Here is a 16,423-nt window from a genome sequence, read left to right as displayed (position 1 = left end):
TGGTATCTCCCTTCTCCCATTCTCCAGAAGGAGCAGCCCAATCTGAGACTGACAGGAGACCCTGCCAGGCAGCAGTCACTGAAGCTCACACTCCATTGGCTAACACAGTCACATGACCACATCTGACACTAAAGGATGGAAACAGATTCTTCATTCCCTACCCTCAGGGACAGACCCGGGGAAGGATTCTTTCTAGACGGACCTCACAGAAAGTGACAGCAAATAACTGGAAGCCACAACCAGCTACAACAACCAACAGTTACCACAGCTTTGTCGATTAGAATCCAAGTTCTTATCTTCAAAACATAGAGCAAGACAGAGGAAACTCAGGTGCAAATCTGACATCATCTCAACTGCTGCTTCCCAAGATTCTTATGGAGAAGAGAAACCAATTCCATGGCTTTCCAGAAGCTTCTATTCCTACCAGCCATCCTCAGTTCTCAAAGGCCTGGGGGGGAAAATGGGTTTGCAGAAGAAAAGAGTCATTTTCCCGGCAGATAAGAACGAAAGAGCCCCTCTTTGGAATCTGCTGAGAGTCAACTTCATCCACCTTTTTTTTTTTGGTAGACATGTCCATTTCTGAGGCTACCTGGGAAAAGTCATCTGTGTCCTCAGCTGACATGGATGGAGTTGAGAACTGCATTAAGAACAGTCAGACAAACCACTGAAGCGAGTCCCAGACTGCTTTGAAGAGCAGGGAAGAATATGGCAGGAGGCCAAAGGTCCCAGCACATGAATCTGTGTGCCCACAGTCACAGGATCCAAAGAGAAGATAGCCAAGCCTCATTGATTTTATTTTCAATTATTTTTAAACCTTTTGAGTTCAGTGAACCCCAAGTACATTCTTGTCGAGCATTTCTTTTTCTACTTACTAGCTCAAACCGTGGTTCCTTAAAGTGAAATTTAATCCAGGTATGTTGGACTCATAGTCGAGAGACAGATCATCCAAAAAATGTTTTGTTAGAAATATTTGATATCCAAGAAAGCTTTTAAAGCAACTTTTCTCATAAACAGGAAACTGTTTTGATAGAACTTCAAGTCAGATCCCCTCAAATTGCAATTTTCGTCTGGAAATCCAAAGTTCTGGTTTGATTTGGATTGTATTCCCTCTGACGGTAATGTGGAACATCACCACTTGAGTTTCGGTTGAAGGATCTCTGCTGCCTCCCTATTTGGTTATTAGCTATTTTTCTGTGGGCGAAAATCAGTTACTTTTCTGCACACCAGGGAATACAGAATGAAGTTTTCATCAGGACGGACAAATTGAAAACTCCCAAAATTTGACTCAACAGAGTGCTAACATTTTAGAAGGAATCAGTTTTGCAACACGTGGTAGTGGCGTGGTAGTGGGGGTCATTCTTTCATGCTTTAAAATATCAGTACTTATCACCAGCCCACTAGGTAGTTGACAATCATCTGTGAGGATGGTAGAGATTAGACATTTCTGAAAACTAACAACCAGATATTCTCAGTGCCTGTGTGCAACAGGGAAATGCTCAGGGAAAGTGAAGGGATTAGGGTCTTCATTAAGAGGGGAAAGCTGTTGCTATCATTCCACATGATATATTCCACATATCCACATTCTACTATGGTATGTTGTATATCATAGTGTGGTCGTTTTCAACTGTGTGTTTCTGTGTGTTTCCCAGCATCACCTGGGAGACTGTTGGATGCACACATTCTTAGGCTCCATCCCAAAGCTACTGAAATTGGAAACTCTGACCCTTCCAGGGGACTCTGATGCAGCTAAAGCTGGAGGACCTTGGTCAAGGTGGCAGAGAGGGTAGGCACGGGAGCTTCACAGGGGCACTACTGCCACGTGCCAGCTGTTGGGAAGCTGGGTGAGTCACTTTACCTCTTTGTGTCTCAGTTTCCTCCTCATTCAAATAATGATGTCTGCCTCGTGGGCTCGGGGTGAGGGTTGACTAAGTACATGCATGGAAAGCACTGGGAATAATGGCTGGCATGTGGCATTGTACTGTTATCTGTGTTGATGATGATGATTATAATTGATCTGAATATCTTATCATTGCCATTATTATTATTTGTCTGGATCGTTCCCACATTAGACCACTTCTGACTCTATTCTGACTCTGTTCATGCTTATTATTTGTATACCTATTTCTTCTACTTGGTCAGTGGCTTTCTGGTCATTTATAGACTGACTTCTCTCTGATAGAATAGAGTGTTCCAGCTTACTGTGGCTGATTTCTTTGATCATCCATTCTTATAAGACCCTCTTTCTTTGATAGCATTTTCTCTCAGAGGACATGATAGGAACTCCCTTTATTTTTTGCCATTCTTATTGTTTTGTCCCTAAGACTGGAAGTGCAGTTTGTCACATAACTAAATACCTGTCAATGTACTTGCTGCTTCGTTCTGTCTCAAAAATGTGTTTTTCTTTTCTTTATCTCCAGAAAATAAATGCTACACACCATTGGCAATAAATGACTTCACTCCATGAGTGTGTTATTGGCTTGAAGTAGAGAGGAATGTGGACCTCTCCATTCAGTAGTTTCAAGGACTACACTTTAGTAAAGATATTACCCTTCTAAGATTACATTCCCAACCAATTGTTGGAACAAGATAATGAAAACTGGAGAAATAGATACAATTTTCAGAGACTAAAGAAGACTCTAATGGTTTGTATGGAATATTGCCTATTTGTGGAATGAGGAGAGGAGAAGTTAGGGGAGAATATCTTGTATCCTTCTTTCCATCCTTAGCTTTTGGAAACGGCTATTATTTTCTTAACATTTTATGAGGGAAGCCAGTTAGATTGCAGAATTGGTAGGGGGAAAAATCTAAGGCCATGACATAAAATTATGTGAAATGGGTGTGTGTATAGACAATGAAGTCAATTTCGAGAAGGAAGCCTGCTACAGAATACAATACTGTAAATTCGGCGCACGTGATGAAGTGTGAATGGTAAAGCACACGGGTCAGATTGATGGGGGCAGATTGATGAGGGCAGAGAAGGAGACGCGGGACCTTCACAGGTGATGGTTACAGGTGATAATAGAGGTGGTGATAAAAAGACAGTTTGCCAAACACCGTAAACACACTGTGAGAATCGAGTGTGCAAGAGGCTATACAGGTTGATAACTGGGGCTACCGACGTGAGGACAGAGTACGTATTCTAACTATTTATAGTAGCTGGTGGATCAGAAAGGAAGTGGGAGGGGGATGGATGCCCCTGCGTGTAAGACAGACAGAAATGTGGGGAGATCCACAGATACGTACCGTAGGAAGAAGCTATCTAGAAAAGAAGACTGCAAAAAAGCCTTCAGAGTGTCGAACAGGTTATATTAAACTTTGGAGGTTGAAAAGGCATTCGTGGTGTGCTGACAAGAGCTCTGGTCTAGCTTTTAAAGACTTTGGACTTTGTTTTCTCTCTGAGCCATCTGTGTTATGAAGACCAGTCACTCTGACCTCCCAGGTCTGTGTGTCCTCGTTTGAGAAATGTGTGTCAGATGCCTTGGGCTTGACAGTCTTTTCAGCTCTGATGTTCTGTGACTCAACAGTAATAATGCATTTCCACAGGCGGTAAAAATATTCTAGACTCTTCCCTTCCAATGCTCAGTGTTTACTTCCTCTGCACTTCCCCTTCCTGCCTCCCTGTTTGCTGGTCACTTGAGTGTGGGCCTCAATGGGGGTGAGTTAACTCACTCTTTTCAGGGTGTTTTACTATTGAGCTCCCTCCAGAGGGTGGGAATTCTATAGGAGGGGCTGTGGTTGGGGCTTCAATTTAATTCTTAAACCACTCCTTGAGCCTTTGGTCTATTCTGGTCACCGTGCCAGATTACCAGGGATTGGAAGGTGAGCGCTAGGGCCCTAGCCCTGGGGGGAATCATTAAGGGTCAGTCTCTTTGTAAACACCTGTGAATGCCACGCGTCCCTCTTTCTTTCAGGCAGAAGCAGCATCCCATGGTAGCCAGGTGGGTGAAGGGGAGCGAAGACATCCCACCTGCTTTGAAGAAGAAACCTTCTGACCTGCTGAGGGAGTGACCAGGTAGTAAACAATCAGAGGGGCATGGGGTGTTGAGAGGGAGGGAAAATGTGTTTCCCCCATGAGTGCGGTCCTCCAGTGACTCTTCCACGGAGAGAGGCTGAGCCCAAGACCCCCTCTCCCCCAGATGCTGTCGGCCATGTTTTTCCTCTTAAGAGCACAGATCTCAGATAGCTATTGGTGTTATCACCTCCAATGCTAGATGTGTAGAAATGCAACAAAGGGAGCTTTCTGCAGAAAGAGGAAAAAGATCCAACTCATCCCAAGCCTTGCCCATTGCCCCTCTTAAAGAGAGGTTAAAACAGAAGCTTCATGGCCCTGCTTGCACATACACAGGGCCAACGTCTCCAGAACCCGGCCGACGTCTGAGCGTGGAGCTTCGCTCATGCCCGCAGGCCCCTCGCCTGTCACTCACTCTTGAAAACTTAAGCCTCTGTTTTTATTGCAGTGGATTGAATGGCATGCACTTTCCCCTAGCAGTTTCTCTCTGTCTCTCTCTTTTTAAAGAGCACGGAGTGCATGCGCCTACTTGCACATAAACTGCCTCCGGCTCTGGCAGCGCTCAGGTTCAGAGCGTGGCTCTGCCTTCGGGCACAGCAGCTTGGCATCTTGTTTCCAACCTTTTGTTGTGGTCACTTTCCTCTCAGTTCCTGGAGTGGGTGTGGGAGGCTGATAAAGTGAAGCCCATCCTGTATTTTTCTCTTAAATCGAGCTCCAAATGAGTGGAAGAGGCTTCAACAAGAAAAATAAATTCTAAATAGCGTAGGGCCCTCCTTTGCAATGAAAATGAAACGGTAAGTTTCCTTTCCAGGAAAAAAAAAAAAAACAACCATTTCAAGGGCCATTCAGTAAATGACACACTCTTAATATAACAGGAAAATTAAAAAGTGCAACAACTTACTGTACGCTCAACAAGCAGTAGTCTCTAATGGGTGGTTTCAGTGTCTTCGAAGGGGTTTGCCCAGAAGATTACTTCCAAAACTTCTATTGAGATGATGTTGCTCTAACAGCAAAGATTATTGCATGAATCACAGACCACTGTATCCAGTTCCTTTTTAAGGGGGAGGGATGGGTTTCCTTTATCCTTAAAATACCGATGAGGTGGGAAAACCCATGCCAACCAGGTAGAGTTCTCCTGTACTCCCTCACATGATCTTTTTCAAGGAATGTAGGGGTGATTTCCTTCAGTCACCAGGCAGGTGGTATAAGATGCTGCGTGGCCCCACACCCAGCCTGTTCCTGTCTGTTGAGGCAGAGGGGAGTGTTCCTGGGACTTAGCGTGGGAGACTGATGCTTCTAGGTGGGTCTATTCTGCCACGATGTTGGATGCCTGTCCTTGCTTACTTGTTCCTTAGCTCTTGAAAAGAGATTCCTATGATGGCTCTACTTAGTTCTAAAGGAGTGATGCAGAAGTTTTGTGCCATACTTAAATCATATCTAATGTGGGATTTTATGGCATTTTCCTAGGAATAACCAGCATAGCAACCAAGCTATTAAGAAAGCGTAATTATTCACTATGTGTTTGTTGTTGGTTGTTTGATAGCTTAATCCCTTCTGATATAATCAAGAAGTAGGAGAGGCAATAGATTCTAAATTATTCATTGAATTGGGGGGGAATGAATTTCTGTTGTAAAGAATACCACACGAAAGAATAAGTTTTTAAAAAGTTTATTAATATTACCCATGTTTTAAAAATATGTATATTCATATTCTCCATTATGGCATCAAAACTATCTTATAGATGGTACATCTTAGTTGGTACTGACTCTATGCTCAGTCAATGTATTTTTAAATTTTCTAGAATTGGAAATCTGCGATAATTGAGTATACATAAATATTCATAATCTCTGTGGGGTAGATGCATGTGTGTGTGATTTCACAATGAGAAGAGTAGCATCACTTTTGAGGGTGAGGCTTTGTTTTGGCAAACTTTCTGGCCATTATCTCATGTAACCATCACCAAAACTCTGAGAAGTAGATTGTGTTCCCATTTTACAGATTCAGGAGCTGAGATCCAGAGAGGTTAAATAGCTTGCCCCGGGACACACAGCAAATGAACTGGAGAATCAGCATTTAGCCCGGATTTACTGATCTCCAGATTCCATACTCCCCACTGCACTCCCTGCCTTCTTCAAGCACTTGTAGACTAGCCTTGCCTTCCAAATTCTCCTTTCTTATATACGTCTGTGTACGTTCCTCTGTATTTCACCCGATTATCTTATTTTTGCTTTCTGGGTGTCCTACCACATGTGACAGTAACGGAACATCTTTCTTCGTCATTTCCTTAGGTGGTCCCAAGAGCCTGACAATGGATGCCATTCATCTCAGCATGTCCAGTGCTCCCCTGGTGAAGCGCCCTTCAGGAGCTGGACTCAAGACCAACCGACCCCGAGTCATGTCTAAGAGCGGGCACAGCAATGTGAGGCTTGACAAAGTGGACGGCATATACTTACTCTACCTTCAAGACTTGTGGACCACCGTCATCGACATGAAGTGGAGATACAAGCTCACCCTGTTTGCCGCCACGTTTGTGATGACGTGGTTCCTTTTTGGCGTGATCTACTACGCCATTGCGTTCATTCATGGGGACTTAGAGCCGAGTGAGGATGCTTCGAATCACACCCCCTGCATCATGAAAGTGGACTCTCTCACTGGGGCGTTTCTCTTTTCCCTGGAATCCCAGACAACCATTGGCTATGGAGTCCGTTCCATCACGGAGGAATGCCCTCATGCCATCTTCCTGCTGGTTGCTCAGCTGGTCATCACAACCTTGATTGAGATCTTCATCACAGGCACCTTCCTGGCCAAGATCGCCAGACCCAAGAAGCGGGCGGAGACCATCAAGTTCAGCCACTGCGCGGTCATCACCAAGCAGAACGGGAAGCTGTGTTTGGTGATCCAGGTGGCCAACATGAGGAAGAGCCTCCTGATCCAATGCCAGCTCTCTGGCAAGCTCCTGCAGACCCATGTCACCAAGGAGGGGGAGCGGATCCTGCTCAACCAAGCCACCGTCAAATTCCACGTGGATTCCTCTTCAGAGAGCCCATTCCTCATTTTGCCCATGACATTCTACCATGTGCTGGATGAGACAAGCCCCCTGAGAGACCTCACACCCCAAAACTTGAAGGAAAAGGAGTTTGAACTCGTCGTCCTCCTCAATGCCACCGTGGAATCCACCAGCGCCGTCTGCCAGAGCCGCACATCTTACATCCCAGAGGAGATCTACTGGGGCTTTGAATTTGTGCCTGTAGTTTCTCTCTCAAAGAACGGAAAGTACGTGGCTGATTTCAGTCAGTTCGAACAGATCCGAAAGAGCCCAGATTGTACCTTTTACTGCGCGGATTCTGAGAAGCAGAAACTTGAGGAGAAGTACAGGCAGGAGGAGCAGAGGGAAAGGGAACTGAGAACTCTTTTGTTACAACAGAGCAACGTCTGATGGCAGTGATTGCCCCGGGTTGAACTCTGAGAGCTGTTTCCGCATTTCAGCTCCCTTTGGATGCAAAGGTCATCATGAAAATGCAAAGGTGTGGATTCATTCTAAAAAACTGCACACGCATACACAATCATCCCCACTCCCTTGGGTCTGGTGCCTAAGCAAGCATTTCCACATTTGAGAAGTTCCTTTTTTAATGCTTGGTCTAGAGCAAACTCTCAAAATCTGTATTTTCTAAAATGGGGCTACATTTCCAAAAACTTGGTATAGGGCAATTGGAATGATGTCCTGCCTGGTGGACAGACATTTAGCAATGCTGGTATTGAAAGGAATTGCATTCCTATCAGGTTATCGGCTATAATATAAGATATTTATTCAAAACAATGATCAAAGACATTATGTCCCAGAGTTGAAATGTGTTTCTATATTCCTTTATGCCATTGCTTTAAAACACCTTCTTTTTTTCCAGAAGAGAAAATGTTATATATAATGGAAGTTATCTGGTAACACATAAAAAGGGGCGAAGGGACTCTGTACTCATAAAAATAATAATTCCATTTCTACCTTTCTTCATTGGATTGAATTGTATGGAGTGAAATTGATCAAGCCAGGAGTTAACAGTTGCGAAAACATACAAATGGAGTTGACGCTATTGTTCATATTAATTTTTTGGTTGGAATAGGCTGCTATTTTCTATTCAAAACCAACAGCATCAGCACCATCTGGGAGCTTATTAGCGTTCTAGATGCTCAAGTCCCACCCAGACTTAGAGAATCAGAAGCTGTACCTTAACAAGTGATTTGTATACAAATAAAAGTCTGAAAAGTGTCCACTCTCAAAGTTTTCTTGGGAACTTTCAGAAGCTGTGGGACCCTGTTGGCCCCAAATCCATATGGCCCCCAGGCCTGTCCTTCTTTCTTCAGCTTATTATTATGGGCCAATATTCGTGTCAGTCATCTCCCTCCTCGTCTGCAAAAGAACTGCCACTGATATTCCAAGATCGAAAAAACTACTTGAGATTAACAGCTGTCTTACACTAAGCAGTTGACTCTAATCAGCACAAAAGAAAAACGAAGCTGCATTACACTCGGAAACTTGCTCAGGTGTTGAACTCCACAAGGTTGGATGGGGTCACGAGGGTCAAAAGGGGCGAGGATAATGAATTCACATACAGATGACCCCTTGAAGCATGAACAAACTTTTGATCATCTGGTAACATGTAAAGAATGCCCCCAATATTTAAATAAACCTCATGCAACTGAGTCGTACGGCGGTAACATTTTGCTCTTGGCAGAACCTAGGGGCCATGAACCACATTTCTTTGGGGCAAAGAATATACATGGGCCAGGACCAGCTAAACGTGCCACAGGTGAATTCTCATTTCATTCAAACCGGGGTCGATTTGTGTATTCCCTCAAGAGGAATGTGACTATACGTGGGTAGGCACTGCATAGACATACACGTGAGCTCACATATGTGTACACACACCGGATGCACACACACACACACACACACACATGCACATCCTGGCTTTTCAAGCATAATTGTGGAAATAATCAATGAAAGATGTTTGCAATTAAGAGAGCAAATCCTCGACTGAAGTGCTCATATATGGCTTATTCTATAAAAATGGGGACACCGGGGCTCAGAGGAACAAGGGAAAATAATCTGGGTTCAGGTTATCAGTGAAATGACGATATGGTTCACAGCAAAATCGGCCTTGCCTTTGTGCTACCGCATTTTCAAATGTCCTTCCATGGAAGAGAAGATGTGGCTCATACCCCTCACCTGGGACTGAACATTTAATGCAGATGGAAGAATAATGGGGGTAAAGTTAGTGGTAGAGGCGGTTTAAAGCACAAGCTCAATGCACAAGAGGCTTTTTCTTTTATTGTTCAGGAATCTTTTTTCTCTTTCTGTTGATAATTTAATGGCAGATTGTTTTAGATCTTTATTCTCTTAAATCACGTTAGTTTAGTTAGACATTCGCCCTTTTACTTATTATATGTTTTTTAAAATTGTATATTGTGGTGTAATCAATAGGAAAGTAATGCCACAGACATGTTTACAGGTTTTCTGTTGCACTATTAAGGTATTAACGTCAATGCTACTTTAAATGTGATCAAGATAAGAAATCTTGCATATCTACATAGTATTTGGTACACTGATGTAGCATGAGATGGAGAAATCTTTTGTGTGTTCACTGAGTTTATCTATTTCAGCCAAATCTGGAAGACTTGGTCATCTGATCCTTGGCACTACTCGCAGGACAAATAAGCAGTATCTTACAAGCCGATACTTGTATAAGACGATAAATCATACAGTAATATGATATCTTGTAAATAGTTCTATACTTGCCTCTGGTTTGAAACTTAGCATTTCTCAGGCACACTTATTATTATTACTTGGTGCACAATGCTCTGGTGTTAACAAACTTACCAAAGATGTAGGTGGCAAACTTATTTGATTATATCTGGACAGTCTTTTGACTGAAACAGATTCATGCTCCACACCCAACTAAGAAGTAATTGAACTAATGGAACATTCCTGACCCAAAACGCCTTCTGCGTTTTGAAACATTTCCAATGTATCAGGCTTCTCAGTGAGACCATTTAAAAATGTCATGTTCCATTTGGAAAACCAGAAGTCAATAGCAGCAAATCAATGTAGTCTACAAGCTGTGTCTTACTTCAGTAAGAAAATACATTGTACAGGGAAAGTACCTGGTACCAACGGTCTCAACAGCATAGCCAAGATTCACTCATTGACCCTCCTCAGGAACTACCTTTTGAGTCAAAGTAGAGACACACATTGACTCCCTTTCCCACTCAAGGGGAAATTACAGCACCAGATGAGACTCCAGAAATCTAAAATAATGGGCTAAAGCTGAAAAACACCATGAATAAGAGGATCAGATATTGAGATGAATTTAAATGATGATTCATTTGATTTTTCTTTAAATTAATTTTTCAATTTTAATTGATGGTGATTTTGATACCACTAAATGTATATTAAGAAATATTTAAAAAGTAGCACTACTACACCTGTATTATTCTTTTGTCCTTGCCTGGATCCTCAATACTTATATCATCTGGAGAAAGTAGGAAAGAGAGAGGAAAATCATAGAAGACCCTAGGTCTTTGCATTGGTAGCTCAGTCAAGGACCATCCTAATCCTTGGGCTTGGTTCTGTACTTTGTCACTGTGGTCAAAGTGTCGACATTGACCAAGTAGCATAACAAATGCTTCCAGTGTCTCAATCTTTGTTTCCATTCTTGCTAGACTTTTTTTCTTTGCCTGTTAAACATTTGAAACACACACTCGGAATGCAGGTTATTTTATTAAAGCTTTCTGGGATGATGTTTTTAAAAATGAAATGTTAGCATTTTAAGGCTTGATTTCCATGTTCTGTGATGTGCACTTGAATTCCAGCATTTGACTCTGGATAGAGCCAAGATGCACTTAACTTTCTTCTTCTAGGAAGACACACTTGAAAGACTGAAGCTTAACATCTCACTCCTCATTGATTACCTACATTTAACCCTCTGTGCACTTCAGTTTATCTTAATCAGAATGGGTTGCCCACTCCAACTTAGGCCTGTGGACAGCAATTTTCCTAGCCTTGAAGAAGCACTGATGAATTAAGTCAAACTTTTTCCTGAAGCTTTCCAGTAAATACTTACTGAAAAAGAAACTGAAGGCAGGAATGAGGTGTTAGCCACTTTACTTCATCTTCTTCCCCTGTCAGTTCTGCTGAGCTCGGCTTCCTCTCACTTACCGTGTGTTCCTTGCTGTTTTTCATCTTTGCTATCTACTCTATCAAGTCAAATTATTCTGTGGGTTAAAAAGAATTGACTCAGGGGGCACCTGGGTGGCTCAGTCAGTTGAGCATCCGACTTTGGCTCAGGTCATGATCTTGTGTCTCACGGGTTCAAGCCCCACATCAGGTTCTGTGCTGACAGCTCAGAGCCTGGAGCCTGCTTTGGATTCTGTCTCCCTCTCCCTCATCCACACCCCCACTCATGCCCTGTCTCTCTCTCAAAACTAAAAATTATTTTTAAAAAATAATTGATTCAAATTAGTAACTTGTGAACATTTAGATGGCCAAAATTTGGGAACAAGAATTTTTACTTTTCAGTTGGCATTTGCTGATGTATAAGAAACAGAACACCAGGGTGCCTGGGTGGCTCAGTCTGTTAAGCATCTGACTCTCAGTTTCAGCTCAGGTCATGATCTCATGGTTTCATGAGTTCAAGCCCTGTATCGGGCTCTGTGCTGGCAGTGCGGAGCCTGCTTAGGACTCTCTCTCCCTCTCTCTCTCCCTGCCCCCCACTCACACTGTCCCTGTCTCTCTCAAAATAAATAAATAAAACTTAAAAAAATAGAAGACCAAGGAACAGCTGATAATTGTAGTTGACAGTTAATTCTCAATTAAATTACAATAATCGATTGTGGAAGTCAATGGACTTAATTGATATAAGAGTACAAAAGCCAAAGATAGTGGATAGATAGGTAAAGGCTGTAGAATTCTAAGTATTAATAATAATACCAGAGTGAGGAATGCCAGGCATGATCGGTCTTTAGGACATGTCTTGAATTTAATTATTTTTTTTGACCTGCATCCTGTATGGACTTTATTAAGATGTTCTAAGTGTTCAGGGGCACCTGAGTGGCTCAGTCAGTTAAGCGTCCAACTGTTGATTTCCACTGAGGTCATGATCTCAAAGTTTGTGAGCTCAGGCCCCACATGGGGCTCTGCGCTGACAGTGCAGAACATGCTTGGGATTCTCTCTCTCCCTCTCTGTCTGCTCTCCCTCACTCGTGCTCTCTCTTTCTCTCAAAATAAATAAATAAATAAATAAATAAATAAATAAATAAATAAATAAAACGCTTTAAGTGTTCTGTACTCATTTTCCCCCAAAAACATTTACAAAATTGCACAGACAATTGGAAGAAGATTTCAAATTTAACCAGATGTCTTGTATGTTTATTTACTAAATCTGACAGTCCTGCAGAGAGTAGTCACATATGTTCATCTTTAGAAGAACTATGCTCATATTTAGAAGAAGCCTTCACTCAGAAGCTGCAGTCTTCGTACAGCAGATAATAAAGAAAGGGAGTGTTCCAGAAAGGGATTTTCCTGGCTTGCCCCATCAGTGAAAGTAAATTTCAGCAAAACACAGAGGGTCTATGAGACATTCCATGCAGTGCAAAACAGCATGTTCTCTGAGGCTGTCTATCAAGGAGGCCAAAGGTAATGGGTTCAAAGTCCTTGGCCACATGGTGGACAGAAATCCCGGTTTCCTACCGCCTTCAAGAGAATCAGGCTTGTTAGGTTAGGATGGATTCTAGATGAGCATTGGGCGGCGGGGGTGGGGTGGGGTGTGGGGTGCAAAGCCAAAGATGGGAAAGTCAACAGCAAAGTCCATCTCCAAGCATTTTTCTCAGCACGTCCACTACATCATGGTGTATGTACTTTACCACAGTCTCATCTTCATTCAAGGCCAAACCGTGTCTAGCATCCAGGCACACCCATGCCCTGAAGATACCCAATTTCACCCCTCAAAAATATTCAAGTAAATGTAGAACCCACTCAAAAATAGACTCCAAGTGGGTGTCCTGGTGGCTTAGTTGGTTACGGATCCGACTTCGGCTCAGGTCATGGTCTCACTGTCTGTGGCTTCAAGCCCTGCATCGGGTTCTGTGTTGACAGCTTGGAGCCTGGAGCCACTCCAAATTCTGTGTCTACCTCTCTCTCTGCCCCTCCCCTGCTTGCTTTATGTCTGTCAAAAATAAATAAAACATTTAAAAATTAAAAAAAAATTAGACTCTAAGGAAGCTACCACAATTGATTATAGGTTACCTATCTCCTTAAAAAAAAATCAGAAGTTGTTGACTCTGAGCTAAGAAATGTGACCCCTTAGCTCTTAACTACTATTATTCTTATATTGCAAATGTTCTTAATATGATGGAAAAAGTAAAAAGCTTCCAAGAAGGTGATTAGAAAGCTCAAAGGAGGGATTTAAAAAAAAAAAATCACTGTAATTTAACTTTATTCTCTCATCTGCAATCAAATCTTAAGATTAAGGATGTTGCATTAAATCCAATCATTACAGGAAGTATGACTGTATCAGGGACTTTTTACAAAAACAAACTTCCAGATCACAAGAGGAAGCTGTGTTTGTGTGCTGACACAGAGCATTAAATAGCAGTCAGGACAGGAAGATAGGGTAACAGCCAACTCGGATCTATTTTGGAAGAATTATTTCTGTAGGGTGTCATGGAATTGCAAGTTACCAAAAGCATGTTTCACTCTGGTAAATAGTTCCATTCCAAAAGGACCCAATGCCGTGCAGATTTCACAAGCAAATGGTCCCACGACTTATAAACCCCTGGCCGTGTGCGTGGAGTGAAATTTCAATCACGCCTCAGTATCTTGCCACATACAGCACTATGTCTGATTGCCACACTGTGCCACAGAATGACTGTCCTTGCTTGCCCATGACTTTTGAGCTGTTTTTAGGATTAAGCATTTGCCTAAGCAGAATCGTGACTCCCAGTTCTCAAGATGGAGCTGCCACTGGTGACTGTTGATACATGTACGCTATGAGACCACCAAGCCCAGCCAACCTCTGACCGATCAGTGATTGTTCTTGGCATATGTACCTTTATGCTCTAAAAACCCACACCCCTATTTGTCAAGCCATTTCTTGCTTTCGTAAGTATCTCCTCCTCTTCCTGTTTACATGTGGAATCTCTCCAGTCTGTGAAGCAATAGCAAATACAATAAAGTTGATTTTATAGACTTGAGCATTTTTTAAAAATTTCATTGGATCGGGACCTCCTCGAGGTGAGGCAAGATGGCAGAGAAGTAGGGAGCTCTGTACTTTTCACCTGCCCGCATCTCTCAAACAAAGAAGGGCTGAAGCCATAGGACGCTGAACTGCAAGACTCTGGGAGGAAAAGAGACAGAGTCTCCTAATTTCATTGGAATGGTAACAGTGCTACCAATGGAACTCTGATGGAGAGGGACTTAGTATTTCCCTGGAGACCTCAGAGGCTGTTACCAATGGCAGCAACCACAATAATTTGGGAGTGAGTGGGTCCTAAAACCTTGCTAAGGTGTCGTTACCTGTCAGGGCCTGAAAGAATGTACTTTTCTTCTTTTTTAATCAGAGAAAAGAAGATGAAAGCCCTGTCTCATCTCTTTCTTTTGTCTTGATGCTCTAGTGATCATTTCGTTTTCATCAATGATTAAAGATCAAGTAACTATTTAACAGCATCCTTTCTGCCCCTCATCCCTTACCAAAGTCCCTTATGTTTCATTGCTCTTTTGCTTTAATGGATTAAAAGAAAGAGAACACATAGTTACATAACCCTTAAAGGCACAACTGTTTAAAATCCACATGGCAGAGACATGCACTGGGGACAGCTATCTTCCTGGAAGCACCTTGCAGGGAAACCACACACACCTACAACAAAGTAGCGGCTGCAGCTCTAAACCCCTGACAGGTGTCTCTTTCGAAACCTTCTCTTGTGGAATTTTAACTCACCCACTGCCACTGTCTCAGTAGTGGCAAGACTGTTCATTGAGCGAGAATGTGAGTTAGAAATAAAAAAAGGCTAGTGCACATAGTAAGAAGTCAAATGTGAGAAGGCTGTTTGGGAATGAAAACAAAATGTTTTCCAGAAAGTGCACAGTATTTTGGAACACAGTAATGAGGCTTGGGAGTAGGAACTATTTTATTAATTTTAATTTGTGCTGATATGTGTTTTTTACAACCCATTTTCTCAAGAATCTCCTTGCCTTTGCAAGAACCAAGTTAGCCATGTCTAAGACATACGATAGTTTTGCCTTCTCTGCACCATGTCGCTGGGCCAGTGAAGATAGGCATTTGTCACAGCAGCGTGCAAAGCTTTGCTTCTGGGCTGAAAACAAGGCATCCTAGCAGCTGTGATCTCTCTTCTCAAAAATCCTTGGTTTTGGTAACCTGCGTTCCAAACTGTCAGGCATCAAGTTTAATGGTTTAAGTTTTCACGCAAAAATCCACATTCTTCCTAGAGATTTGTACTTATATGAATATTTTTAAACCAGATTTTCTATATATTTACTTGAATTTAATATACCTATCACAGGACTCAACTTGTAGTATATTTGAGTGTCCCAAATGTCTTTTCATAAGTCTAAAGGACCACTGTCTATATTTCTTGGTTCATCTCTACTGAGTCTGTCGGAAACTCTTGCTCTTGACAGGTATGCCTTCCTATAAACCCTGTTTATATGTGACTTAAAGGTCTACCACAGGGGCACCTGGGTGGCTCAGTTGGTTAAGTGTCCAGCTTCAGCTTAGGTTATGAACTCACCGCTCGTGGGTTTGAGCCTTGTGTCAGGCTCTGTGCTGACAGCTCAGAGCCTGGAGCCCCTTCAGTTTCTATGTCTTCCTCTTTCTCTATAATTTCCCCATTCACGCTCTGTCTCTCCTTCAAAAATAAATAAACATTAACAAAAATTTTTAAAAGATCTACCACAAGTCGGCTACAAACTACGGACTCACAGTTTTACACCCACACAGAATAATGCGTCCTTTCCCTTATCCCCCCACATGAATATGCCCGATCTGCTATATTGCCTGCACGTTTCTTCTGCTCATACACACACACACACACACACACACACACACACACACGTCTCATGACTTCTGGCCACACCTTGAATTGACAGAGAAGAAACCATACTACCCTTATAGCTTTCATTCTGAATACTTCAACAACTTTGAACATTTAATAGTTTGCTGCATACCTGGTGAAGAAGAAAGCACAGGTCTGATCACCTGTACTTTCCTGGAGGAAGGTCATGGTGACCAAGCAAACAACCTCTCGGTTCATGAGTTCCATACCTTGGTTGGTTCAAAGTTCCTTATATTCATTATGACTGCATCATATCTCCTTAACATGAGTAAACATTGTTAGGATTCCCCATTT

The 16,423-nt window shown here is 42.5% G+C and overlaps 1 protein-coding gene across 2 annotated transcripts in view; it reads left to right on the top strand.

The window, feature by feature from the left end:
- Window positions 1-9,427, top strand: part of KCNJ15 (potassium inwardly rectifying channel subfamily J member 15) — a 41,762-nt gene extending 32,335 nt beyond the window's left edge. Inside the window, exons 1-2 of one of the 2 annotated variants that reach the window (XM_077765442.1) lie at window positions 3,925-4,012; window positions 6,298-9,427. In XM_077765442.1, the coding sequence (XP_077621568.1) occupies window positions 6,318-7,445 (1,128 nt within the window). In that variant the 5' untranslated portion in view covers window positions 3,925-4,012; window positions 6,298-6,317 and the 3' untranslated portion in view covers window positions 7,446-9,427. Of the gene's footprint in view, window positions 1-3,924; window positions 4,013-6,297 lie in introns of those variants that run through there. The other variant, XM_077765443.1, reaches the window with a different exon arrangement.
- Window positions 9,428-16,423: the final 6,996 nt, after the last annotated feature.

This window comes from Crocuta crocuta, unplaced genomic scaffold, assembly GCF_008692635.1.
Source record: "Crocuta crocuta isolate KB4526 unplaced genomic scaffold, BGI_CrCroc_1.0 scaffold84, whole genome shotgun sequence".
NCBI classification, from domain to species: Eukaryota; Metazoa; Chordata; class Mammalia; order Carnivora; family Hyaenidae; genus Crocuta; species Crocuta crocuta.
The sequence above is the reverse complement of the archived record's forward strand: the minus strand, read 5'-3'. Positions and strand labels throughout refer to the sequence as shown.